This window comes from Arvicola amphibius, chromosome 12 (genome assembly GCF_903992535.2).
Source record: "Arvicola amphibius chromosome 12, mArvAmp1.2, whole genome shotgun sequence".
In the NCBI taxonomy this organism is placed as follows: Eukaryota; Metazoa; Chordata; class Mammalia; order Rodentia; family Cricetidae; genus Arvicola; species Arvicola amphibius.
Window position 1 is genome coordinate 32864143 of NC_052058.2, and position 26664 is coordinate 32890806.

Sequence of the window (26664 nt, forward strand, 5' to 3'; positions counted from 1 at the left end):
TCTGTTACTCTAAGGTAATGACTAGTACTGTATATCATAAAGCAGGTCCATTTAGCTTATGTTTCTGGAGACTCAAGGGCATGACACACGCATTTGCTTAGCTCTGGCTGCGTTATACCTACTTGGCTGGGTCACGTTCAGATGGCAAGGACAGAAGAAAAGGGGGGGATCACAAAGTGAGACAAGAAGCCAGAGACGACAGAAGGACCACACTTTCTCTTTTAAGACAACCTGCTAGGGTCCTTTGAGAACTATGTCAATTCCTATCAAAGGCAGCATGCCCATGACCTCCCATTAGGCTCTGTTCCTTAAAGCCCCCTGGACACTGCCCCAATGGAAATGGAGCTTCTACTATAAGAACCTTTGAGGGACACATTCAAAACCACTTCTAGAGTTTCATAGACTTCTATTTAAAAGTGATCTCTGCATAGCTGGTCTGAGGTTGCTGATACCCACGCTTAGACAAACAGGAATAAGAATCTAAAAGCAAACATGATTAAGTTGGTGTGCATCAAACAAGTCCCGTGCCATAGCTGGTACATCAAGGGTCTCATCTGTGTGAAAATGCATCAACTTCCCTGCCTTTGCTTCCCACATCTTTCCTCTGATGCTGTCTCTTCCTGCATCCATGTGAACCTTGCCTGCCTTTCTCTGCACTCCTGATAGCAGAGAGAGAACATGCATCTTCCTGCCGTGACCATCCTCTCTACCAGAGTCGGGCTATCATTTGGTAACTGCATTCTTTTAATTTGGGGTGAGAGTTGGGGAGACAGTCTGCATGAAGCTAGATGCAAAAATAATATCAGAATGTATTATTAATAAGAATTAAAGAGAAATGTCTCCAATCTCCAATTTTTCATTACCAGTAAGTATTTACTTATTGCTTTAGGGACTTTGACTCTGTTTTTTGTCTTTTGACTCCCTTCCCCCACCAGAGAGCTATAATTACAATCTAAATATGCAAAAAGGAAAAAAGAGAAAGTTTTCAAAGGGGAAATGCTGATCCTGTCTAATGTTGCCACAAGTTCACTCCAAAACTGCTCGATACCCCATAATGGAGGAGGCGAAATTGATTGTTCTCATGATCACGGCAAGCCCCATCAAATACCAATATTGTCCTTGTTTTGAATAAAATGTGCTCGCTTTTTTTTCAATGCTGGTTCCAGTAAATGGGGTTTGAGTGAAAATATGAGCAGTGGCAGGAAACCAGTCTGGTTTCTCCCCCTGCAAAATGGATTGATTTCCCTAACGCATTGTACTTCCAATGCAGGAAAGGGGAAGGTGGTTCAATTAGGACTCTGTGGTAAAGTCAAGGGTCACCAAGCTGGTGGGTTGGATTCTCAAAGCTAACTCACAAAGCGATAGTGGGGGTGGCCCTAAGTCAGGTTCTGATTTGTCAACCTAACTGTCAAGACTGGGGTTCATCCTGGCTTATTTATTCTTTTTTATTTCCCTCCCCCCTTTTCCCAACTTTCTTCCTGGTCCACATTAATAAGTCACAGTGTCCAGAAAGAACTGGGTCTTGGTGGGATGGTGACATCCTTTAGATGTGGCTTGTCCCCCAAGAGGCCACGTTCTGGAAGCTTGGTTTGTAGGATGGTGGTCTGGATGTGGTAAGAGCTGAAGAGAAGGGGATGGTGGGAGGTGGATGAACCGCTGGGGGGTCATGCCTCAGAGTTAGCCTAGTCCTGTGGGACCCAATTTCGTACCAGTGGGGTGCTTTTCTCTCTCTCACATTTCCCTCCACTGTGATGTCATCTGCCAAGAGGATCTACCAGAGCTGAAGCAATTCTAGTTCTGCAGCCAGGGCTTTTGAGTCTCCTCTCCTTACAAAGCGGCAGCACCACTTGCTTTCTTACAGCCGTAGAAAACGGGCTAACACAGCTAAGCGTGTTCAAGGAGGCTGGAGGGTTGAAACACGCCAGTGTGCAGGGTGCCTTCCCGACACTAACTCTGATGACCCGAGAGACAAAATCTCTACACCCCAGAACTGCTTCTTTAGAACTCTGACAGAACCAGGGCCTTTTTTACTCACTCATATTGGATTAGTTGTTTACTCCAACTAGGTTGAAATGTTCTCCCACTTAGGGAGCGAGGTAACGGTTTTCCATGACATTCGCTCTTCTGGTTACTAAAAATTGTAAGAATGTTGCTAGGGATAGGTCCTCTGGAAAGCGGTTCTTGATAAGTTGTGGGGTTTTTTTTGTTTACAAATTGCTTACATAGAATTGATTTTTGTTCTTCTTCCATGGCATGGAGCTGCCTCCTTGCCATGGTTCCAGATTCTTCTGTGCTACTCCTACAGCATCCTAGACGTGGGAGTTCGTCATCTCGGCTCACTTTGCATCTTAGCTTTCTTTCCTGTTTCTGTGACAAACTAGCCTGACAAAGGCTACTGACGAGAGAAAGGGTTTGTTTTTTTGTTCTCTCAGGATTTCAGGCTCACAATCCCAGGCTACAGTCCACCTCTCTGGGGAAGTCAGCCAGCAGGATCATAAAGCAACTGGTCTGATCACATCACAGTCACGTGCAGAGAGGAAGGAACTAACGTGTATGCTAGCGTTTGGCTCATTCTCTCTGCAGTTTCTCAACCCAGGACCCTAGGCCCAGGGAATGGAGCCACCTACAGTGGGCCAGGGTTCACACCTTACATAACACAACCAAGACAACCCCAGGGACATGCCCACAGACATGCCCACAGATATGCCCACAGGCCAACCTGATCCAGACAGTTCCTTACTGAGCCTCTCTTCCCAGGTAACTCTAGATTCTGTCAAATTGACAAAGCAATATAAGTTCTATTTGATCACCAGAATCCATGTCTTTCTTTCTGTACTAGACAGATTGGTCGCTAAAGCCAAGTTGGTTATAAAGGAATGAGCCTCTGTTCCACCTCCCTCTTCCCAGAAGACATCCATACAAAGGCTGCACTTCCTGATAACATAAGCCTAGGATTCAATCCTAACTGCCATGGATTGAATGTGGTATGTTCCCCACAGACGCTGTGTTTCAACTCTTGGTTCCCACATACTTGACGGTGCTGTGGAAGGCTGTGAAGTCAGTAGGTCCTTCAGCCACATTCAACATATGATGTTGCAAAACAAAATTACCACATACAGAGTTTGTGTTCACAAACCACACAATCAAGTTACAAAAAAGAAATCCCTAATAGTCTATTTATTCTAGCCATCTTTGGCAGCACATGGCATAAAAACAATCTATAAGCCACAGGTTGGACATTCCTGTGAGAAGGTGAATCCTCACTACAGAACGTGGGTCATTAGGGAGAGGTTTGAGGTTTTATAGCCTGGTGTCACTTGCCGCCAGCTCTCTGCTTCCCTTATCATGGATGAAACATGACAGGCACCTCACACGGCCCTCATCCTGCCTTCCCAGCCAAGATGGACTGTATGCCCACTTTAAACTCTAAACCAAGATGAGCCCTTCCTACCTTAACTTGTTTCTTCTCAGGGTCAGAAAGAGGACAATGTCACTAATATACCTACTCGGGTCCTTCTGTTTCCTCCAGCTGGCTCTGGATATGGGGGTATTCTAAGCTCCTCCTGTTGAAGACACCACACCCCTTTCTGACTAATAGCTAAAGATGGAGAGTTCTGCCCCAGTCCTCTCTGACCAGTGATCCCCTGCTTATCATCAGGAGGCATCTCATGTCCTCTCACCAAAGACATCTTTTCTGACTTTCCCAAACCAGCACTACGTTCATGCTTTCTGGTGGTCAAGTCCACACCGGGACCAGTGTATTTCCTTCTCTTTCTTCCCTCCCTTCTCAATTTTGTTCTCCCCATTGCTCCCTCCCTCTCATGATCTCCTCTCCTCTCGTTTCATCTCCCCTGCTTCATCCTCCAGATCCTCAAACCCTGTCTCATGGAGCCTGTGTACCTCATGCACAGTATCTGCCTAATAGATGCAATCACAGAATATTCTAGATAGGAGGTGTACCCCAGTCAGAGAGCTGACAGAGACCCCAGATCAGTTGATGTAACAATTACCTGTTGAAGAATAGTGACCTGAGAGTTAGCTGGATAGCGTGTGTGTTGTTTTCGAAGGCCTCGGCATGAGGAAGATGGGAGGTGAGAATGATCACAGCCCAGAGGACATGATCTAAAGGTCCTAGGCATACCTGTGACAAAATGAGGGTCTTCGAAGTACCATGCAAAGGTGCTTGGCCTGTTTTCTTTCTGCTAAATTCTGCCCCAGCTCAGCAACTGCGAAAGAGACCTAGTGTGGCACGGGGCCCCAAAGGCCTCAGATCACCAGTCCTGGAGAACCAGGGAGCCTGGAATGCCAGTACGGACCTCACTCTTGACAAGTACTTGGAGACCCACTGTCTTCTGGTGCAGTTGACAAAGAAGTCACCGAGTCTCTGAGCCATGTTCTAGAGGATGCCACATATCTAGTCAGTTATCTTCCAGTGACTCTGTGCCCATTCCAAAATTTCATCCCAGTCCTGGCCCAGCCCAGATCTATATCCCATACCCATGGCATCTCGGATCCAGGGCTTGGGAGTGAGGGACTTGCAGCCCTGTGGCACTCTCTCCGTGGACTCCTCACAGTTGGTCCTGAGTTCAGCAAGGCATCTGAGAAGATGTGGCTAGGCCCAAGCTCAGAGCCTGGCCATCTGTCACTGGGGCTCACTTCCTCCCACAGTGGAATTCCTCAAGTGCCATTCTCATCCCCACGGGGACTATGAAGAAGTACCTGTAGACACTGACACCCACAACACTTCTGTCCTTTCCCTTCCTGCGTAATGTGCCTTTAGACCCAGGGCAGGCTTGGTAATCCTGGCTGCTGAGTTCTGGCCTTTAGACCCAGGTTCAGGCCTGGCAATCCCGGCCACTGAGTTCTGGCTTAGTAGATTCTCCTTCATTGCTCTGGCTGGTAGGGACCGTCCCCTCTCTTCTTGCCATTCACTCTGACTCCAGCCATATTCTGACTGATGTTTGACTAAAACGTATGTCTCCAGTGAACATTTTTCAGAGCTGGTATGCCATGACCTCAGCAGAGCTGACTAGAGAGCCAGAAGTTCTGGAGAGGAGCACGCCTGGCATACGCATGCTATGGCACAGGCCTCCTGGTTCCCTCCCCCACTGGTTCTTCTCAATAGGAGCCATTACCCCACTTTTCAGGGGAGGCCCTGAGGCCTGAAATGGCTTCCATCCATCTCCTCTTGGGTCATGACAATGACGTCAAAACAGGTGGCCATCTCTAGCTGTCTTTTGAAGATGGTATTCGCCGTGCATACTGCCTTCATTGTAAAGAGAACTGGGCACCTCACAAGGGACGAAAATGGTGGCCACAGATGTGTTTGGGTTTGCTATCTTCCATTTGCTTTTATTCTACTTTTCCCCTTAGTTAAATGTGAACCCCTTTATTGTGGATAATTTAGCCTCCTGTGATCAGAGGCCTTACTCCTTCTACCTATCCCGCCTGCCTTTATTTATACATTCCCATGATCCCTCGTCCCAAGAAATTCAGTCTGCAATTTCTGTGACCTGTACATAATTTGAGGCACTTAAAACTTGAGGTGCAAAACCAGGAAATTGTATGGTAATATGGCAGAAAAAACTAGAAGAATGATCAGCTGCCTTTGGGCCACATGAATGCCACTAATTTTAATGTCTACCCCATCAACCCAGGTCGCAGTGAGCTTTCCATTGTCTTCATCTCCATGTAAGATTGGGTCCATTTGCTTAACAATCACCCCCCAGAAGCCTCCTGGATTTTGAATGGCAGCCTGAAATTTTTTATGGGAGAATAATGGAAATTATTTGAGGTTGGGCTGTGTGGGAAGGCAGAAAAACAACAGACTATTGACTGCACGGTACAGTGTAGCAAGCACAGATCTTTACCAAGTTTCCTTGTTGGGCAAAATAGCCCTTCAATCAGCTCGTCCTCAAGCAAATGCTATCCACAGCTATTAGCACTGTCGATATTTTAGGTATTTGAAATTTAATGTTTAGGTATTAGTTCAAGTGTTTGAAATACAAAGGCAAATCCAGAAAATGACACCCCATTTCCCATCTTAGGCACAAATGAGATCACAGATACATGAATCTCATGTCCCTCCTCTCTGCCCCATTGGGCCATGCAGGAAGTTTTCCACATGCTATGCCTGTCCGAGCCTTCCGGTCTCTGGAGCACACGTGGCACTAACTCGACTGGTAAAAGACAAGGGTCTCTCTCAGACACCTGGATCTGGACAGGTCACTGTTTTCCATTACTTTCTCACACGCCATGCCTCTTGCAAAAAGGGCAACCTGGCCAGGAGCAATGGTTCAAGCCTTGCTTTGGGATCATACACCAAACACTCAGCAACGATCTTAATTTTGCCCATTGCTTTCTGAAGCTCCCAAGAAGAAAGGTCACATCTGTATTGAACATCCTACAGGTTCATTGACCGATTTAAAAATATTCATGATTGCGGATTGGAATGTTACAGACCCAGAGACAAAACTGACTTGGGCTACCTTGAGTCCCCTTAATATCCAATTTATTGCCCACCTCTATACCTGACCTAACATCCTGTAAGTTAGCAGACCTACTTAGCTTGCAACAACTCTAAAAGTTACAAATATCCATCGAATAGCATCTAAAACTCATAGCGGGGCCTTCCCTCCTTTGCTGTGACCCACCTGCCTGCCATGCTCACTCTTTGTCTTTGCCAGATGCAATGCTTTATCTCATTACGCATGCTCCGCCTATAACAGTTCACATGACCACAGTTACAGTGAAGCATATCATTGCAGGAAGCCCAGAACTGTGATCCCAAGCCACGTTCAGTTCAGAATATATTACTTCTTACCCTCTTGAGGGAAATTTTGGGTTGGGGCCCAAGGACAGTCATTTTCATAAAAGGAGCCATCTGGATCAGTGCAGGCACCAACACAGGCACTTGCTCAATTGTCCTTGTTGCCCGACTTTGTGGATGTCACTGAGCCCTTCCTGCCCAGTGGTTTATTCTGAGCTAGTAATGAAATATCCCTTTTATTTGTGGAAGCATTTCTCAGAACCCACTGTTTGCTAGCAGTCCTGTCCTTTCCCCTCTGTTCCTCCGCATTCCACTCTGCAGCTCTTGGTGTCTCCTCTCCTGCCTAAGGGAACCTTGCCTCTTTTAGTTTAGAAATACAAGGGATTGGAGAGACAGCTCAGCGGTTAGGCACACTGGCTCTTCTTCCGAAGGACTCAGGTTCAATTCTATCACCCAAGTGACAGCTAGCAATTGTAACTTCCATTCAAGGAAATCCAGCAGCCTCCATGGGCACCAGAAACGCAAGGCAGAATGCTTATACACATAAAGATTTTTGAAAAAAGAAAATGAATAGAGAAATATCAAGCGTCTGATCATGAGTTGCTGGAAAGAAGAGGGGCTTGCTCCTGCCAGCCCAGTGGAATGGACTGTTGTTGGGACTCCTCAGGATACACCATAGCCTCAGCCAAGATAACAAATCCCACCCTGCAGTCTTGGGCCCCTTCTTGTCCCCATAAATATGTAAAATAATTTGAGTGGAGGAAACGACCTTGAGGGCAAGCCCAAGAGAGCTCCCCACCCACCCCAGAACAGCAGATAAATCCACACATCCACCAGTTAGCAGAAAGGCTGCAATTTCCCAAAAAAAGGAAAGTTAGAGGGCTGGAGAGATGGCTCAGTGGTTAAGAGAGCATTGCCTGCTCTTCCAAAGGTCCTGACTTCAATTCCCAACAACTACATGGTGGCTCACAACCATCTGTAATGGGGTCTGGTGCCCTTTTCTGGCCTGCAGACATACACACAAACAGAATAGTGTATACATAATAAATAAATAAATATTGTTTAAAAGAAAAGTTAGAAGTCACTAAAACGGGAACTAGGAATTCAAGGAAGGTGGAAATGTTTGGAGACAGAACATGGAACATCTGACATTTTAAATTGCTTTTGTTTCCCTTTGTTCACGCTGCCAGAAGTCCTAGATAAAGAAAGTAAATGGGTGATTTAATTAGTCATTTTAAAGCATCTGGAATCAAAAATATGAAATTGCTAATTCTCAAGAAATTAGAAGATATTTTTAAAAGAGAAGTGTTTTTTTAAAAAAAATTAGGAAACTCTCAAGAAAATTTTAGAGGCTTTGTCAAAACCAATGATAAATTGTAAGGAACCTCATTTTTCTCAGCCCTCCTCTCTCCTCGATGACCTAGCCTCACCCCTCACACCCCCTCGTCTCTATCACCCTTCTCAGGACTTGTCTCTTTAGAAATCCCTGAACAGAACAAAACTCAGTATGGAGGAAGATTCTTATGACGTCCCCTAAGACAGAGCAGGAGGCATAGGAGCCTGAGACTGTTCAGCCCTTGGGCTGCAATGCAGTGGACTGTGGTTGTCCCTCAGCTCTTCGGGTTTTGCTAAAGCTTTCATCCAGGCCACCCTGTGAACCCCACCCAGGCTTTCTAACCCTTATTACTGAATTGGATGCTCCCCTTGGTATGGGTGCCTCCCTCTGCAGAATAGCCGCTGAAACAGGATGTTAACCTGAGCCTGAGGCATGGGAAGCCTCCTCTGCTGACCTCTTAGTTTTCACTGAAGGGATACATTTTTTTCCCTCGGCTCTGTTAAGAGTTATGTCTTTGGAAGTGAAGGCTTAGAATTAAGGGTTGCTTATGCTATGGGGGAAATAATCAGATCCGTGGTCTCTTAAAAATGGCAAGTGATGCATCTAAATGAAAGCTATAATGTCTTTAGGGCCAGTGGGCGGGCCTGTTTTATTTTATGTATGGCTGTACGTACAACTTGTCCTCAGGGGTGTTTATATCTGTACCGTGTTTACACAAAACCCAAATTTATGGTGTTTCCATAATGCAGTTGTTAAATTAGCCCAAGTTCCATGTAGTTCCCAGTTTTAAAAGAGCATTTAGGGCAAAGGGGTCAACTTGGATGCCAGTTGAGGTTCAGCCTCCACACAATATTCCAGCTGAAGAGATGAAGAATGGCAGGGCTTACATAAAGAGAGGAGATTGGGGCAATATGACAGCTTTGAGGGAAAACAGACACAGCGCTCCAATGATGCTGTGCCCATCTTCGGGGTACTGACCTGGTCTTTATATTTAAATGGGAAAAATGGAGCAAAGAGAGAAGAGATGCTCATGATTATGAGTCTGCTTGATCATTGTGGTGTCTATGGTGCTAAGGGGAGTCCAGAGGAGTCCTCATTCCTGGGCACTGCTCTGCTCTGGAATACAAATCTCATCCTGTGGAGAACTGCTTCTCATGGAAAATGACCCATTCTGGGGAGTCTTGTAGTTCCTGGAGCCCAAGGTGACTCCAGCTTTGCAAGAATCATTTACTTCTGTGTCTTTGACTTTGAAGGAGGAGGAAATAACTCAGTAGTCGCAGCCTTACGTGATTGGCCTGTCTATGCAGAGCTGGGCATGTGTCTGCCTCCAAAGTAAAAGAGATAGACACAAAGTAAGAGCAGGAATGCCAAACTTTCATCCAGTTGGAGTTACCTTGTGGGCCTAAGTTGAAGAATCAACACTTTTGAGCAAAAACCATAGCTGAAAGCTTGTTTATAAAACTTTTACATATTCAACCAATTAGTTAACCTCAATTATTTCTGCAGGAAAAAAACAGAACTGTCTGCAGACTGTTAACGTTCATTACCCGGGCTTCTTTCTCCAGCAGCTTCCTTGGTCTTCATTGGAATAGGATGTTAGTTTATTTTTTAAAAAAGCTTACTAAATTTTTAAGGAAGACTAAGACAAAGAAGCATCCTTAAGCAGCAGTGGTACCGGCAGTTATGAGGATCGGTTGAGGAGCTTGAGAAATATTAAAGAAAAGCTCTTCAATGAAAAGAAGGACCTTGTATGGTGAAATAAAATGGTGTCCTAATAATGCAAAGAATTTTCTAAAAGAGAAGGTGAAAACAAAACTGAAAGGTTAAAGTTCACGGAAAATAAATCTTAAAGACAATATGTATACAGCAAAGCTTGTTACAATGCAGAATTATCAAAAAAACCCAATGGTCAGTATTGAATCCATGATATAAAAGCAAAGCCTCACTTTCTATGTCTAACAATAAGGGTCCACATTTAGAAACAATACTTCCGAAAGCAAGGGTTTCATGTTTTACCCTTGCCTGCAAGGACCATTTAAAGCCTGATGATTATATTTCACTTAAGTTCTTCCAACATAAAAACATAGATATGTCTTAATGCTAAGTTGGTATGCTTCCCCATTGGATGAAAGTCTTCCCTCGTCAGATAGCCTTGGCCTTGGCTCTCATTCGCCTTCACGATTGTCATAAGAATAATGATATTATTGAGTGAGAGACCTAACAATCGCCATGGTACTGTGATTACTGGATGACACACGAGAGACCTGAACCATGGTCGACTGTCTCCATGGCCTTTGAAGAGTAGTCATTAAATTTAGAAGTGTTAGCTGTCACAACGATTGGTAACCCAAGATGGTTCAGATCTCTTAGCTTGGCCTGCGAGGCTCTTGACATCATGGCTTGACCTTCCCAACCACACTTACATGTTAAAACATGTAAAAACCCAGCTGAACAAAACCAATATAGGTCTCCTTCTTTTGTACCTCTCTGTGTCTGCGCCCCCTCCCCACTCTCTTGGCGAGAGCGGACATGTCGTTCTTTCAAGCCTCGCACCAGTGTCCCTCCTTCCCCCGCTCTGCCTGCCCCCAGGCCTGTAGACGAACTCTCCCACCACCAGGTCAGTGGTTGTCGACCTACCCTTCTGTGACCTCTGACCCTCCATCCTCAAACCCAGAGCCCGAGTTCTCATGCCACTCATCTGTGAAGAACCAGAGGTGCTAGCTAGGGGATTCTAGTTAGTCACAGAAGCAAGGCCATCCCATTGGGTTGCTCCAACACAGACTGGGCTACAGCCAACTCTGTTAAGCTGGATCTTACTCTGTATGACAGCTGTCTGGATGAAAAGGCAAATATCTCCCAGCCAACATCCCTGACCTGACGGCCACAGCCCTGGAGGAAGTAGAGAGGCATTTAGAGCTGGTTAGAGCTCCCGCCCACAGCCACGTCCTTGTGGTGTCAGAATCCTTGCTGCTGCTGAGAGCAATGGGAAAGGAAAGCATCTTCCCAATGAATTGGGGTTTTCCGAGACCAAGAAACTGAGCTGAATTCCATTTTTTTTGCACCACTGAATTTCTACCTCCCCGTTTTTAATATGGGTGAAACTGCTAGCGGCAGAGAAAGAGCTGGGTTATCTATTTCCAAGAGCAGCCTGCACTACTGGCATTTCTGAGGGCTGCACGTAGAACAAATTTAATGTAGCTGTGATTGGAAATAAACCAGAATGGGACAGCCATAAGGTTAGTTAAGCAGTGGCCTCTGGCACCAACCATTTCTCAGTCAAGGGGAGGAAGGGTCAGAGTAAGATGAAGAGCACGTGAGCGTTAGGATGGCCTGCAGACCCTCGGGAGCTGAACAAGCAGCCGTTCTCCATCCCTTCCTAACACTGCCATCTACTGAGACCCCCAGTCCCTCCCCTCCTTTCCAGGCAACAAGGTCGGCAGAAAGCGTAAAAGCAGCTCGGTTTCAGCAATTTCTCGTGTGGCTTCATTTCTCCTTTGATTTACTGTTCTATCTGATAGTATGAGGTTTCCCCTACCACCCCCCCCTTTTCAGAAATTAATTACTGTAATTATCCAACCTTTTAATAGCTGCTGATTTGGCATCTGCAGAAAATATCCGAGAAAATGCATCACTGTGTTCATTGCATATCTGAGAAATGGGTGAAGATGAATCGGGACTTTTCCCTCAATTACATATTGACCTGAATAGAAGAAGAGGATCATGCCAAACAGACTTCGTGTTTGCATATTTAATTGCGTGGTTTGTTACCACAGAGCGAACAAACATCTGAATGCCAGGCTCAGCTACATCCGTGAGGATAAGCAGCAGCGAGACAGCCCTCTGTACGTCAGCTCTGTCCCCTCTCACTGTCTGTCACTGGAGTGGGTTTCTACAGAACATAGCCATCAGGTTGGCTGCCGAGACACCCAGACCACTGACATAGCCATTCTCGTAGTATTGTATGAAACAGCCGAAGGAGCCAGCCTCATGGGGAGGTGAATGCCCGGGAAAGATGCACCATGCCAACGCATATCCCTGCACTTCACAGGAGCTGCAAAGATCAGAGACCTACTCACTGAGCCTGCCCTGGGGCCAGGTCTTGCAGATCTTCTCCTCTCCAACTATAAGATCTTAGGGAGTCACGTAACTCTCCTGAGCTTCAAGCACTTGCACAACGGGGCAGGGAAGGGCTGCTTATGGGCTTTTAAGAACTGCTGGAGAATATGGCATTGCACTCCTGGCAGAAAGGGGCTGTCTGATGTATGTGTTTCCGCTGTGCTTAAGACAGGCATATGGAGACATTAAGGTAAAGAAGGAAAGCTCTCAGCGTTCAGGTAACTCATCGACTACAAGGCATTTGATTCAAGGGCAGAATGCCTCAGGAAGTTGGTCTTTAAATCTGGTCCCCTTTAAAGTCCCCTTTCTTGTGCACATTTGACAGCACCCACATTGACAAAGGGGTGTTTAGTTCCCTGTGTGCCGAGGCTAAGCTGAGCCTGTGACTTTCGCACTTGGATAAAACACTGTGGAGACAATGTCGACTTGTCCCAGACCTGAATTTCCAGAAAGCCTAGAAGCCTCTGTTTCTGTGCCTTTATGAACCCTAAGCTGCTGTGTGCCTTCAGGGAATCCACATAGAAACCCAGGTAGAGGCCTGATGCAGATGACCCCGTAGAGGAGACCTGTACCAAATTGACAGCTTGAGACAAGGGCACAGATAGATGACCAAGCCGAGCTGGCTTTTCAGTGGCCCTTGGTCCCAGGTGCTGGCCCCCTGAAGTAGTGGGTCCATTAATAAAGGAGCCTTTTGTGGGGTTCCTCCTGAGCCAGTACCGTGGGGAGTATGTTCCCTTCCCTGCTGACACACGATGTTGTGAGAAATACTGTCATGTGCTGCTTAAAAACATGGGTACACCCTCTTAGGCCACTTCATCGCATGAACACAGAAGTCTGTCCTTGGTGGAGTATCACCCCATGACCCAAGACTGTGAGGGCATAGTTATCCCTAATCACGTAGCCCATATATCCGGCCCATTCCACACCGCTATGATGCATCTCCCCCTTCACCAGCTTTCTGCTCACTGTGTCGCTGCTCTTCAGGAGAACAGCATGCAGAATGAGAAGCGAAGTCACCAGGGAACAAATGCACATAGAACATATTAGGGCTATTTTCACTCCTATGCCAGACACCACCATTTCTTAGTTAAGACCAGTCCCATCTCTACCAGCAAGAGTCTCCCACTCCACTTCACTTTTCTCAAGTTTCAGAGACCTGAAAATGTGTGCCATGTCACAGTTACATTCAGATGGCATGAACACCAACTAGCTGTCATTTCTTCCTAAAACGGATGCCCTCCGTGGATGAAGCAAGGCTGATCTTATTACCTTTAACTAGGTTCTTTTACCTGTTGTTTTTAGAACATCACCTAATCCTGGAGTGACTGTTTTGAATGCCCCTTGAAGGCTGGTCACAGATCTATCCAGGGTCCAAGACACACTGACGCCACCCTTCAAGAGGTTCTACCTAGGGGTGACTCTGCTAATTACTGTACACTAAAATGAAGAAAGTCTCACACCAGATAGCACTCTATAGACAAGCCAGGCAGCAAAGACAAAATACATGTGTTCATCAAGAGATACCTGTGGGTGGTCGTCAAGGTACAGGCGAGGCAGCAGTCTCACCATGATGCATATGATCCCAGGATGCATGATCGTGACATCACCCTCGTCCATCCTGCATGGAGAAGGGAAACAGGACATGTGACACTTCATGTTAACCTCTGGCATCAAGCCAGTGTGTGTGCCCAGACATGAGAATATGCATAGACATATGCACATACAGCATACACCATGCACACACACACACACACACACACACACACACACACACACACGAGATTTGATTTATATCTTTAAGAAGACACTGTTTGAGCAGGACAGATTAGGACAAGGCCACAAGATGACCAACAGCAAAGGAAGACAAGACAAGGGAGTGCCCACAGGCTCTGCCCTGAAGAGCACCCACTGAAACCTTTCCATTGCCCGGTGCATGCCAAAGTGTCATTGAAAAAAAACGCCCCCTTTATGAGCACAAACTATAACTTAAACCCAGTCACAAGTGTCTGGGACTGCTACTTTGGCAGACATAAGGAATCAAAATTAGCCTCAAAGGCCTGGCCAGGGCCAAGGAGAACAAAGGCTAGGTGAGGCCTAAACCTGGAAGGAGAGGCCGTCCCTGGCTGAAAGGATTTCCTACTGAACTCTAGAACAGCCACACATGGTGACTCTTGGAACTGCCCATCCTGTCACGTTACAATCCTTTCTACAGACTTCCATGTCCAGCACTGTCTGTGGAAATCATAAAGGCTTGTGTGAGGAGGCAGAAAGGACCCAGAGCCACCTTCCTTGTCCTGTTCCACCCATGTCCTCTGCATTGTCCACTGGCTGCTGAGATGTCCATAATCCCTCCCAGACAACAGCATCTGGCAAATTCCAGCAAAGTCACATCGACATCACAAGCGCATCTGCATGCAATGAGTGTGCTTACATGCTTTTCAAATGCCTGTGCTCTGTGAGGCGCCATGATGTGTGATGTGTGTGTTTTGCGGTATGTGACGTGTGTAGCACAAGTGTCTTGTGTATATGTCTTCCTAGGCTGTATATAGGATGTTTGTCCATAGAAATGACACTCTATGTACTTTGGAAATCACAGCTACACTTTGGGATTATGTAATATGTAATTTCTATTTTGATGTTTTAAAAAGCTTTTCTAAAGAATTCTTAATTTATTTGTTGGGGGCACCTGCCTTGGCATGCATGTGGAGGTCAGAGAGCAACTTGGGGGAATCAGTTCTCTCCTTCCACCATGTGAGTCCCAGGAATCGAACTCAAGGTTTACTGCTTGGTGGAAAGTGCCATTACCCATACAATCATCTCTCTGGAAGCTTCTATTTTGTAAAAAAAAAAAAAAAAAAAAAAAAAAAAAAAAAGTTTCTTAAATTAAAAAAGTTACACATATGGAATGAAGTCTTGCTGTGAAGAGGGGCAAGCAAGGCCCTTGGTGTGCACATGCTCAGGAAGCAACAACCGTGATGGTTCTGACACTGCTAGCTTCTGTAACCCTCTCCTCGGCAGGATCTCCCACCGAGTCTAGAAGGTGAAGATGCAAAACACACCCGCCACTAAAGCACAGAGCCAGCCTGACTCCAGCTCCCACAGCCTCTTCCTCTAATCGCTGGAGAGTGGACTGTCACTGCAGAAGAGAGAACGGAAAGGCTTCCTGCCCCAGAGTCAGTGTCAGGGTGGGGCAAAGATGGATAGACTGTCTGTGATTCCCAACCCGCCCACGGCCCTGCCCTCTACCCTGGCTTTCTGGAGAGCTGGGGTTTCACTTCCTGTTCTTAAACACCAAGAAAGGTCAAAGCTAATTAAAGGAAAATGTTCTATTCAAAATGTAACTCATTTATTTATTTATTATGTATTCAACATTCTGCCTGCATGTATGCCTGCATTCCAGAAGAGGGCATCAGATCTCACCATAAATGGCTGTGAGCTACCATGTGGTTGCTGGGAATTGAACTCAGGATCTCTGGAAGAGCAGCCAGTACTCTTAATCTCTGAGCCATCCAGCACTAAAACATAACTCTTAACACATCTTAAAATTACTCAATAAACCAAGACGACATGAGACATAGGTGTCACTATAATGAAGCAGGGCTGTGTGCCCTGTAGGAGGGAGTCTGAAACTTTAAACATCAGCTTTTCAGGCCACACTGAGAGTTCATCGCCTCTATTGTGCAACGTCAGGGAAAGGCAGGAAGAAAACACACACACAAAAACACACCCACCCACACACACACACACACCCATACACACTCTGGAAGTCAACTGGGTCACACTCTGACCCTCACATGTGGCCTTGGACTGTTCCTCATTCTCAGGCTTGGCTTCCTCATTGATAAAATTCTAGCCTGTGGAGGAAGTTAAGTAAAGATAAACACTGAAGCTCAGTGTTAGGGACAACCATCAGTGAACTTCTCATTTGTTCCATGTTTTTCTGACACTAACAAACATGCCTTGCCCACCAAGAGCTGGTAGAATAAACTGAACAAGTTTCCTGACCAAGATAACAACTTAACCCTGCATGGCATCAGGTCACCTGAGCAGAGGCCCCTCAGAGCACTCCCCCTGGAATGCAGAGATCTAGATCTCCTGAGAATAAATGCTCGCCAAGAGAAAGACAGCAAGAGAGCAGAGCATGATGTCTTGCAAGGCCTGGCTGATACGGGAAAGCCAGCAACTCTAGCAGGCATTTCTACAGCGTCTGAAGTCAAGGTAGCGAGGGAAACATGGCTTTCATGGGGACATTAGAAGACATGATTAACAATCACAACCCACACAGAAAACCTTCAATGACAGCCACAGACATAGAATCAGATTCTCAAAAGACACAAAAGACAAAATCATCGTGATTCATGTGGCTGAAGAAATAAAAGAGACAGAAATGTGAGCCAAGGAAAAGGGTCGTAAGACCATAAAGTTGATTTGTAAAAGACCAAATCATGTGTGTGTATGTATGTGTGTGTGTGTGTGTGTGTGTGTGAACTGCATCCTTTAAAACAAAACCTAAAAAGCTAATTGTGTACATCAGATTAGACACAATTAATAGGAAACTTGGTGAGTTGGAAGAGAGACCAAAATTAACTCCAGAAAGACTATCTAGATATTAGGAGATGGAAAGAAAGAATGCCTGAGATGTGGGGGATAAGAGAGGATAGTGAGGCACATATTTATCTGTCTTAACATCTATTATAAGTATGCACTAATATATATTATTTTTTTTTTAATATATATTAATTATATGTTTTGAGACACAGAGTTTCTCTGTGTATCCCTGGCTGTCCTGGAACTTGTTTTATAGGCCAGGCTGGCCATAAACTCAAACTCTGAGGTCCAACTGCCTCTGCCTCTTGAATGCTAGTATTAAAGGTGTGCACCACCATCACCACTAGGCAGGCCATAGCATATGTTGTTAAAGGTTAGAAAAGGGTAACAAAGTTACATGGAGAATTGATGAGGAAACTCAATGGACATCAAGCAGAATAATAAAGTCCTAAAATACTTCCCACCAGAATCCATGAGGTGAAACCACAAAGCAGAATTGATGCAGTTCTTTAAAGACCCCAAAGGAAGTTGAAAAAATAATGTCTGTTTGCTGGCCAAGATTTTTTCAAAGAAAAGAAAATTAGTTAATAGCCACAATTAAAATCAATAGCGAAGGGACTTTTTATATGCTCCAAGGTTTAAAAAAAAAGTCTTCCAACAATTAAGAAGATAATTAATATATTTTTTCAAACCAATAAAACTTAAGAGATTTTATCACAAATCGACCTTAAAGAAAGAAAAGTTCCAATGGTGTTCTAAAGGGAAACAAAATACCACATTAAAAGATAAAGGTACAGGAAAGAATGGGGTATGGGACATATATAGTCTAGATATGGAGTTTAAATTATATAGAGAGTCTAAGTAAATAAACTTTGAATAAAACAATAGATAAGAGATTTGAGAGGTTGGCTAAACTAAAGTGGGACTAAACTACAAATCAACACTAACATACAAGTCTGTATAGTATTGCTAAGATCTTTGGGTTCTTTTTGTATAATAAAAAAGGTGATGAAGAAAAGATTTAACTTTAAATATTTTTGAGAAGGCCTATTAAGTTACTTTGGGCAATCACTAAAATACTAAGCATGGAGGATATACACTGAATACTAATCGATGGAAAACATTAAATTAAAAATCTAGCTATTTGGATACAAAGAAAAATAAGGCAAATATAAAATAAGAAAATATCAAGTTTCCCCTTCATCATTTTATTCTGGATATGCACCTACAGAAGAATAAAATTAGATCCACAGCACTTACCCTATTAATCAATTCAAAATTAAATGTCTTCATCTACAACATAAAACTGCTAAAGGGAAACATACTACGGTTCCCGGTGAGACTTTCTGAGTAGAACCCTAGTAGCACAGGAAGTAGTTGTAAGAACTGGCAAGTGAGATGATACAGGATTAGAGAATTTCTCTATGGCAAAGGACACTGTCACCCAGGTGAAATGATGAGAGCCTACAGAAGAGGCAAAGGTCTTTCCCAGCTGTCTTTCAGAAGTTGTAACTACAATACACAGAGAACTGCAAAAATTAAACAATAAAGAAACAAAACTCCCAATCAATAAAATGAGCAAATGAATATACAGTTCTCAAAAGCAGAAACACAAAGTTCCAATAAGTACCTTTTTAAAATGTTCAACATCCTTAATTCTTAGAGAAATGCAAATTAAAACTTTTATAGGATTCCATCTCACCCCATTTAGAATAGCTAACACACACATATACACACCAACCCCCCCCCCCAAAAGAAACCTGATAACACATGCTGGCAACTACTTGCTTGTGGGAACATAAACTTGTACAACCACTGTATAAATCAATTCTGAGGCTTTCCAAAACACAACGAATAGAACTAACCTAAAACCAAGTTATAGCATTCTTCTGCATATTCCCAAAGGACCATGTCCTACCACAGAGGTACTGTATATCCATGTTTACTGCTGCTTTTTTCATAACAGCAAGGAAACTAAGTCTAGATTTCTGTCACCAGATGGAGAATGACAGTGTGGTTCATGTAAATGATGGAATTTTATTCAGCCTAAAGAAAAATGAAAATTTCAGGAAAATTAATGGCTGGAAAATATTTCGCTAAGTGAGGTAAGCAAGGCTCAAAAGACAAATGCTTCTGAGGTGTGTGTGTGTGTGTGTGTGTCTGTGTGTCTGTGTTGTGTGTTAGTAAATGTGAGAAGAGACAAGGAAACCAGAAGAGTCTCTGAGATAGGTGGGGGATTTGGGGGAGGGGAGTATGGAAAGTTGGGGAGCACATGAGATGTAAAAGCGGAAGGGAAAGGTTGGGAATGGGAAGGTATAGAGAGATGGGCCAGGGAGATGGGGGCGGGGAGAATCAGTCAAAAGAAAGTTATTTAAGAAATTGCCATAAGGAAACATATTACTTTGCATGCAAATTAAAAATAAACTAAAACATTAATGGATACATATTTCCCATTTTAGTGGTTTTTAGTGTATTTGTCTTGACAAGTATCATGCCAAGCTGACTTAACAATTTAATGATATGGGGAAACAGCTACAAATTTGATTCAAAAACTGAATATTGTTTTAACAATTAGAGGATGGGCATTTATTCCAGACCCATGTAGAGTATTTATGAAAATTCACCACCTATATGGCGGTGGAGTTAGCAGTGTACAGAAAAGGATAAGCAGAGCTGGTCTGCAACACTGCGGATTCAAAGACAAGCAGCACAGATCACAAGGAAAGCAGGAAATACAGAGCTGTATAAGGATGTAAAATCAACTGTATTGAACATGGAACACAAAGATTACAGAGAAATGCATGTGTTTAAAGAAGACCGAGATTAATCTCCTAATGATCTGAGGCAAGGGCAAGATTCCAGAATGAGTCCCAAAAGAGAAAATGATGACAAATCAAAAGAAACTGGAATATTCAGGTAAGAGAAAAATGCTGAAAGCTGTTCACATGGCAAATTAAAGACGAACCTCTGACCAAAATACTGAGGAAGAGCCAAGGAAATCACTATGCAGGACACTCAGGATGAGATGGGGACAATCCAGCATCAATCACTATGTGGGATGTCCAGGATGAGATGGGGGACTACCCAGAATCACTATGTAGGACATCTAGGATGAGAGGGGGACAACCCAGCACCACATGACAAATGCTAAGAAGACAACAGGGTTCGCTGTCACACTGAATTCCCAGCTACTCACAAGACTGAGGCAAGAGGAGCACTTGACCCCAGAAGTTTGAGGACAGCCTGGGCAACATAGTAAGACACATACCCCCTCCCATCCTGAAAAAAATAAAAAGAAATTTTTAAAAAGCGGTCTTTTCCAATAAATTGAAATTTGGATAAATGAAATGGGGTAATCTTGAACAGTAACTTACCTTGGTAAGTTCAAAATAAATTTGTTCTCCAGTTAGAATTGTTCTCACAAGAAAACATCAGGCCCACCGCGGCTTGGCAGTAAACCCTAGCACAAAGCCCAGGTCTAGAAGTGTTTTGTTTTTTGTTTTCCCCACCAATTCTGCCAGAGAACAGATGACAGTACAACTTATGCCTGGACAGCGTACATTTAGCAGTAAGAACAGCTAGACAGGAATAAGAAAATCAAATGCTCTCATGAACATAGATACAAAATCCCTTCGAAAACTAGCAGTCAGGTGTGACAATCAGTATACTGTGAATACCTTGATTTGTGCAGGGATACAATAGTAGACACAATCGGGTATGTTGAGGATGGAATGGGCACAGGCAAGATGCACGATTAGAAACACAAAGCCCATTAACAGACCAAATTATCCATGAAACAAAAATATCTAATGTCTGCCTCAATTTGTGAAGACTTAACAGCCATCTCTCTCACATCTGGAAAATGGGGACCTTCTCTGGACAAACTGCAGTGTCTCCTGGGAGATGTCACTTCAGTATTATGTCATCTGTCTTTGTTGTTTGTGTGGTGTAAAAGGGCATCAGCTACCGATATTATGATGTTAGCATGCACAGAAAGACAAACTACGTTTTCTCTAATCTGTGGGTCCTAGGTTTCTTTAAAGACATGTAAGATACAAAAGGGATAGGGCTGGAGAGATGGCTCAGAGGTTAAGAGCATTGCCTGCTCTTCCAAAGGTCCTGAGTTCAATTCCCAGCAACCACATGGTGGCTCACAACCATCTGTAATGGGGTCTGGTGCCCTCTTCTGGCCTGCAGACATACACACAGAATATTGTATACATAATGAATAAATAAATATTTTTTTTAAAAAGATACAAAAGGGACAGTGGAGGAATAAAGAAAACTGGAAAAAGGAAGACAGTAGACAGCATCTTTAGAGTGCGGAAGGACCCTGGGATGAAGGACAAAGTGCATAATATGTTTGAGAGAAACGCTTTCTGAAGAACCTAATTCTTTTTTTTTTCTGTTTGTTTTTCAAGACAGGTTTCTCTGTGTAGTCCTGGCTGTCTTGGAAACTCACTCAGTATTGTAGACCAGGCTGGCCTTGAATTCACTGAGATCTGCCCGCCTCTGCCTCCTAAGTGCTGGAATTAAAGGTGTGCACCACCACCACCACCCAGTGTGTAGAACCTAATTTTGTGTGCTGAGAATTTACATCACTAAAAATATTTTTGGATGATAAAAATAAACTATGATTTTTAAACACTACAAAAGCAGTTTTAAAGTAATATTTAAACTAATATTTAAAGTAATATTTAAACTGTAGAACTATGTTCTACAGTTACATGTTTTTCAGAAGCCTGAGCCATGGAGAGGTGTGACTTGTAGAAAGAAGGGTGCCTTTGCTAGGAAAAACAGAAGTGACACAAAACACAAGAAAGAGCCCTGTGGTTTGTGTCCTAACAAACTGAAAAAGCTCACCCAAGCCCTGGTAGCACTCTGGTGACAAGGCCATAGAAGCCAAGGTCACCTGAACACTCAGGAATACTTCACCTAAGCACCCACAACGCCCAGGAGCACAGAGGGTCCAGAAGAGAAAGTCTGTCTACCTGGAGGCTGGCTCTTGCTTTCAAGGTATCCAGAAACCTTGTAGGCTCTTGTATAGATCAACAGACTCCTCCAGCCTTATGCTGACTTGAGTCAAATTTGCTTTGAGCTCCCAGAATAGAGGGGCTTGGAGTCCTCTCAGGGACTTAAAGTCTGGCAACTCTCCAGCACACCCAGTCTGTAACTTGACCTGCCTTACCTCTATACCCACAGGAATAGTCGTATAACAAAGGAATGGGCCCCAGACACACCGGTGACCCACAACAGAAGCAGCCAGTTCAGTGCTAACCTCTCCTCCAGGTCTGGCCACTGCTTGAGTTTGCCTTGATGGCCACTGGCATCTCCCTTTTGAGCATCCACAGAAGGTTCCTGCCCAGCCCTGGCCAGCTCCATCAGGTCCCTGCGGAGGTGGAGGGTGCCACTGGCCATACTGTCTAGGAAGCTCAGGATCTGTAGGCAGCTCTGCAACCTGGGTGGGAACGGACAGCTGGAAGAAAAGGCACAGCTCAGGAAGTCCACAAAGGGCCTGGCCTTCACGTCAGACGAGGAGAACCGCTGGGCACTCTCCTCCTCTGGAGCTCCGAAACAGCCCAGCAGACAGAGGTCCTCGGCCAGTTTCTCAAAGAGCCCATTGGTCCTGAAGAAGTGCCCGTTGACCGGGTCCAAGTGCAGTGCAGCAGACACCACACAAAGAGTGTGCAACACCAGCTCCAGGGTCTGGCTGAGGGACACAGAACCCCATGTTGGCACTACAGGCACTTGGAGGGACCCTTCCAGGTCGGAAAGCAGGGACAGCAGTCCATTGAACCCACTGGAGACTCGGAACGCAGCGTGGCCCTTGGGGGTCTCCAGGATCCGGAGCAGAGACTGAAAGAGCAAGCAAATAAAATGAGTGAAATCCAGAGGCAGGTCAAGGTCATGTACAAGCACATCCACCCAGGTTCAGCCCTGTTAACCATGGACACCAGAAACTAGGTAAGCAAGATGAGCGTTCCTCAAGCATTGTGATGGCAGTCTTGTTCATTCCAGCTGTTATTATAGGCTGTCTTGTGTACCTTTCCTCAATGGGTTGTCTTTAAAGAGAGGGTCTATCTACCTGCTCGCATCTTTATGGAAATATTTTTCCCTAACAGCAGTTCTCAATCTGCGGGTCACGACCCCTTGGGGAGTTACATATCCTATATTTACATCACAATTCATCACAGTAGCAAAATCACAGTTCTAAAGTAGCAATGAAATAATTTGGGGGTGGGGAGGGTCATTACAACATGGAACTGTATTAAAGGGTCTCAGCATTAGGAAGTTGAAAACTACTGGTCTAGAATGAGTTTTGACCCCTGGCTCACAGCCCTCACCCCATCCTGAGAACAAAACTCTTACACACACACAACTGCTGGGAAGTTGTCTCAGCTTGCCAACAAACTGGGGCTTCATTTGTTAAGGAACCATACCAGACCTGCTCACCCCAAGAGAATCCAGTCCTATTTAATTCTCTCTGTGAGGGATGCGACATCCCCCAATGTGCAGAAGACCCAAAGTAACAATGTAAAGCTTCACCTTCCTATCCTCTATCTCCCTCTCCATGTGAGCAGCGGGGCTCTGTCACACGAGGAGAGAGCAGAGGCAGTCTACTCAGCCTCAGGCTGGAAAGATGAGGTTTTCCAAAGGAGGACAAACCTTCCATGGAACAAGATCCGTGGCTACCAGACAGCCTAGGCCCTGTGTGGGAAACAGAGCTCAAGGGGTGAGAGCATACACAGAATCTCCCACCCTCCAGTTGGCTGAGACTTCTGCAGGAAAACGTGTTTCTCACAAAATCAAACCTTCACAGGGCACCTACACAGTACATTCTCTGCCCATAGTACACAGTATTTGATAGATATTCCATATGTGGACGAGAAGGCTGAGAAAGAGGGGAAGGGAGGGACGGAGGGAAGAGGGAAGACATGTAGGAAGAAATGAAGCAGGTATGGCCAAGTTTATAGACATATTTAAACCCATGGCCATTGACCTCCATGATAGCTAGCACTGGAGCCCATCTGAGACCGGACGCCGTCTCCGGCATGTTTTGGGACAGCTTATGGTCTTTGTGTAGTAGACTATGGAGAGAGGTTTGAGGTACTTTGTTTTGTTTAGAAAGTCAACGCTGAAATGAATCAAGAAAAGGAACACAGTTCAGGATCAACTCTGGGACACTTGAGATATGATTCAAAGGTCAAAACTGACGGAGACTCACACTTTGGGCTAGGAACAAATGCTGTGACTTCATGACGTGGCTTAAGATGATGACCCAAAGCTGGACAGGTGGAAGTCAACAGACAGGGAAACCTGGGTACTCAGAAACAAAAGACCCAGACTAGTCCTTCAAGACAAGCATGTATATGGTCAGAACAAGGTTCTCCCAGAAGGGCAATGCTCGGTAAACATGAAAGCTCATGGTACACCCCGGGCTAGGCCCTTGTCTGTAGAGACAGGGCCACAGCTTCCTGCCATTACCTCTGGGCAAGGCCCTTGTCTGTAGAGACAGGGCCACAGCTATCTGCTGCTACCTATGGGCAAGGCCCTTGTCTGTAGAGACATGGTCACAGCTACCTGCCATTGCCTCTGGGCTAGGCCCTTGTCTGTAGAGACAGGGCCACAGCTTCCTGCCATTACCTCTGGGCAAGGCCCTTGACTATATAGACAGGGCCACAGCTATCTGCTGCTACCTATGGGCAAGGCCCTTGTCTGTAGAGACATGGTCACAGCTACCTGCCATTGCCTCTGGGCTAGGCCCTTGTCTGTAGAGACAGGGCCACAGCTTCCTGCCATTGCCTCTGGGCTAGGCCCTTGACTATATAGACAGGGTCACAACTATCTGCTGCTACCTATGGGCAAGGCCCTTGTCTGTAGAGACATGGTCACAGCTACCTGCCATTGCCTCTGGGCTAGGCCCTTGTCTGTAGAGACAGGGCCACAGCTTCCTGCCATTGCCTCTGGGCTAGGCCCTTGACTATATAGACAGGGCCACAGCTATCTGCTGCTACCTATGGGCAAGGCCCTTGTCTGTAGAGACATGGTCACAGCTACCTGCCATTGCCTCTGGGCTAGGCCCTTGTCTGTAGAGACAGGGCCACAGCTTCCTGCCATTGCCTCTGGGCTAGGCCCTTGACTATATAGACAGGGTCACAACTATCTGCTGCTACCTATGGGCAAGGCCCTTGTCTGTAGAGACATGGTCACAGCTACCTGCCATTGCCTCTGGGCTAGGCCCTTGTCTGTAGAGACAGGGCCACAGCTTCCTGCCATTGCCTCTGGGCTAGGCCCTTGTCTATATAGACAGGGCCACAACTATCTGCTGCTACCTATGGGCAAGGCCCTTGTCTGTAGAGACAGGGCCACAGCTTCCTGCCATTGCCTCTGGGCAAGGCCCTTGTCTGTAGAGACAGGGCCACAGCTTCCTGCCATTGCCTCTGGGCAAGGCCCTTGACGATATAGACAGGGTCACAACTATCTGCTGCTACCTATGGGCAAGGCCCTTGTCTGTAGAGACAGGGCCACAGCTACCTGCCGTTTCCTCTGGGCTAGGCCCTTGTCTATATAGACAGGGCCACAGCTACCTGCCGTTTCCTCTGGGCTAGGCCCTTGTCATATAGACAGGGCCACAGCTTTGGAAACCCTGGTCTGCATGAGCAACTCATTCCCAGCTGAGAAGCATTTCTTCAGCTAAACAGGGAACTCACTCTGTAAAGTAGGTGATAGTTTAAGCCTTGTCCTTCTAAATGATAATCTACACCACAGTATGAACACGAAAATTGGCCTGTAACTGAGACTGGCCTTGGGCCTGGTCGTGTGATATGTGCCATGAAAACATGAATCAGTCGCCAAGACGTTAGAAAGCCTTATGAAGGCTCACATCCAACAGTCTACATTTTCATGAGAACCTCTAGTGGCTCATGACCACTAGGAGATTGGTTTCAAGCAAAAGGAATGAAGAAAGCCCTTTTGTTTGTCATGTGACACAGGCCAAAGCAAATGCAAAGAGGAAGAAAGATTAAAATTGAAGACTTAATAGATTGTAGCTAATTGTCTGAGCACTGGACCCTAGTCCCCTTAGGAATCAAATTTCAGTAGCCAACCGTATGCCAGACATGGCTAAGAAGGGTTTCATCTACCCTTCCAAGAGTGGTGGGAACATATATTTCAAAGGAGAATCAATCCAACAATAATATTTACCCATGATCTGTATCTCTCAGTGGGTGTCACCTAGATGGCTACTTTCTTTCCTCTGGTTGGGAGGGGGGAGAAATGGCTGCCCTTAATTGTTGCTTTGTTCGATTTATTAAATTCCGGGTCATTATCTAAAATGGGGGTAATCTCATTAGAATGTAGACGGCTCTATTATTTCTTGGGATGGGGTTAATTTCATATTTGCAGAGTCATAAAGTAAAGAGTCCAAAATCCAATTACAAAGGCTTAATTTGATAGCAACTAAAGAGAAACATTTCTATCATAAAGGAAAATAAATATTTCGGGACTTCGGGAAATGATTTGTCAGGAGCTGGGGGCCCAGGAGGAGGGGGTCTCCATTACTGTCATTCAACTTTGCATGATAATGCATCATACAGGGTTCCAAGTCTGCAGAAAGGGATAAATTGAATCAACAGAAGTCACAGTAATCAGGGTAGGGTTGACACATTTCAAGAGAGGTCAGCCTTTAAGCACATTTTCTCATTCTTAACTCACTTACCATGTCATCGGCTCTGAGTTAGTATTCCTCTAGCCCGAACCTCTAAAATGGATGTCTGCGGCACGGCGCTAACTGCGTTAGGACTAACAGGATTTATTTCACATCCTATTATTTGTTATTCCTCATAATTTTCCATGTGTCATGCTGGAAGACTGGTGAGGTAATGTGATTAAGCTC

The 26664-nt window shown here is 45.1% G+C and overlaps 1 protein-coding gene across 1 annotated transcript in view; it reads right to left on the reverse strand.

The window, feature by feature from the left end:
* Wdfy4 (WDFY family member 4) overlaps window positions 1-26664 on the reverse strand; it is a 232123-nt gene that overhangs the window by 154890 nt on the left and 50569 nt on the right. Inside the window, 2 exon segments of the mRNA XM_038350155.1 lie at window positions 13746-13839; window positions 22048-22625. Coding sequence (XP_038206083.1) covers window positions 13746-13839; window positions 22048-22625 — 672 coding nt within the window.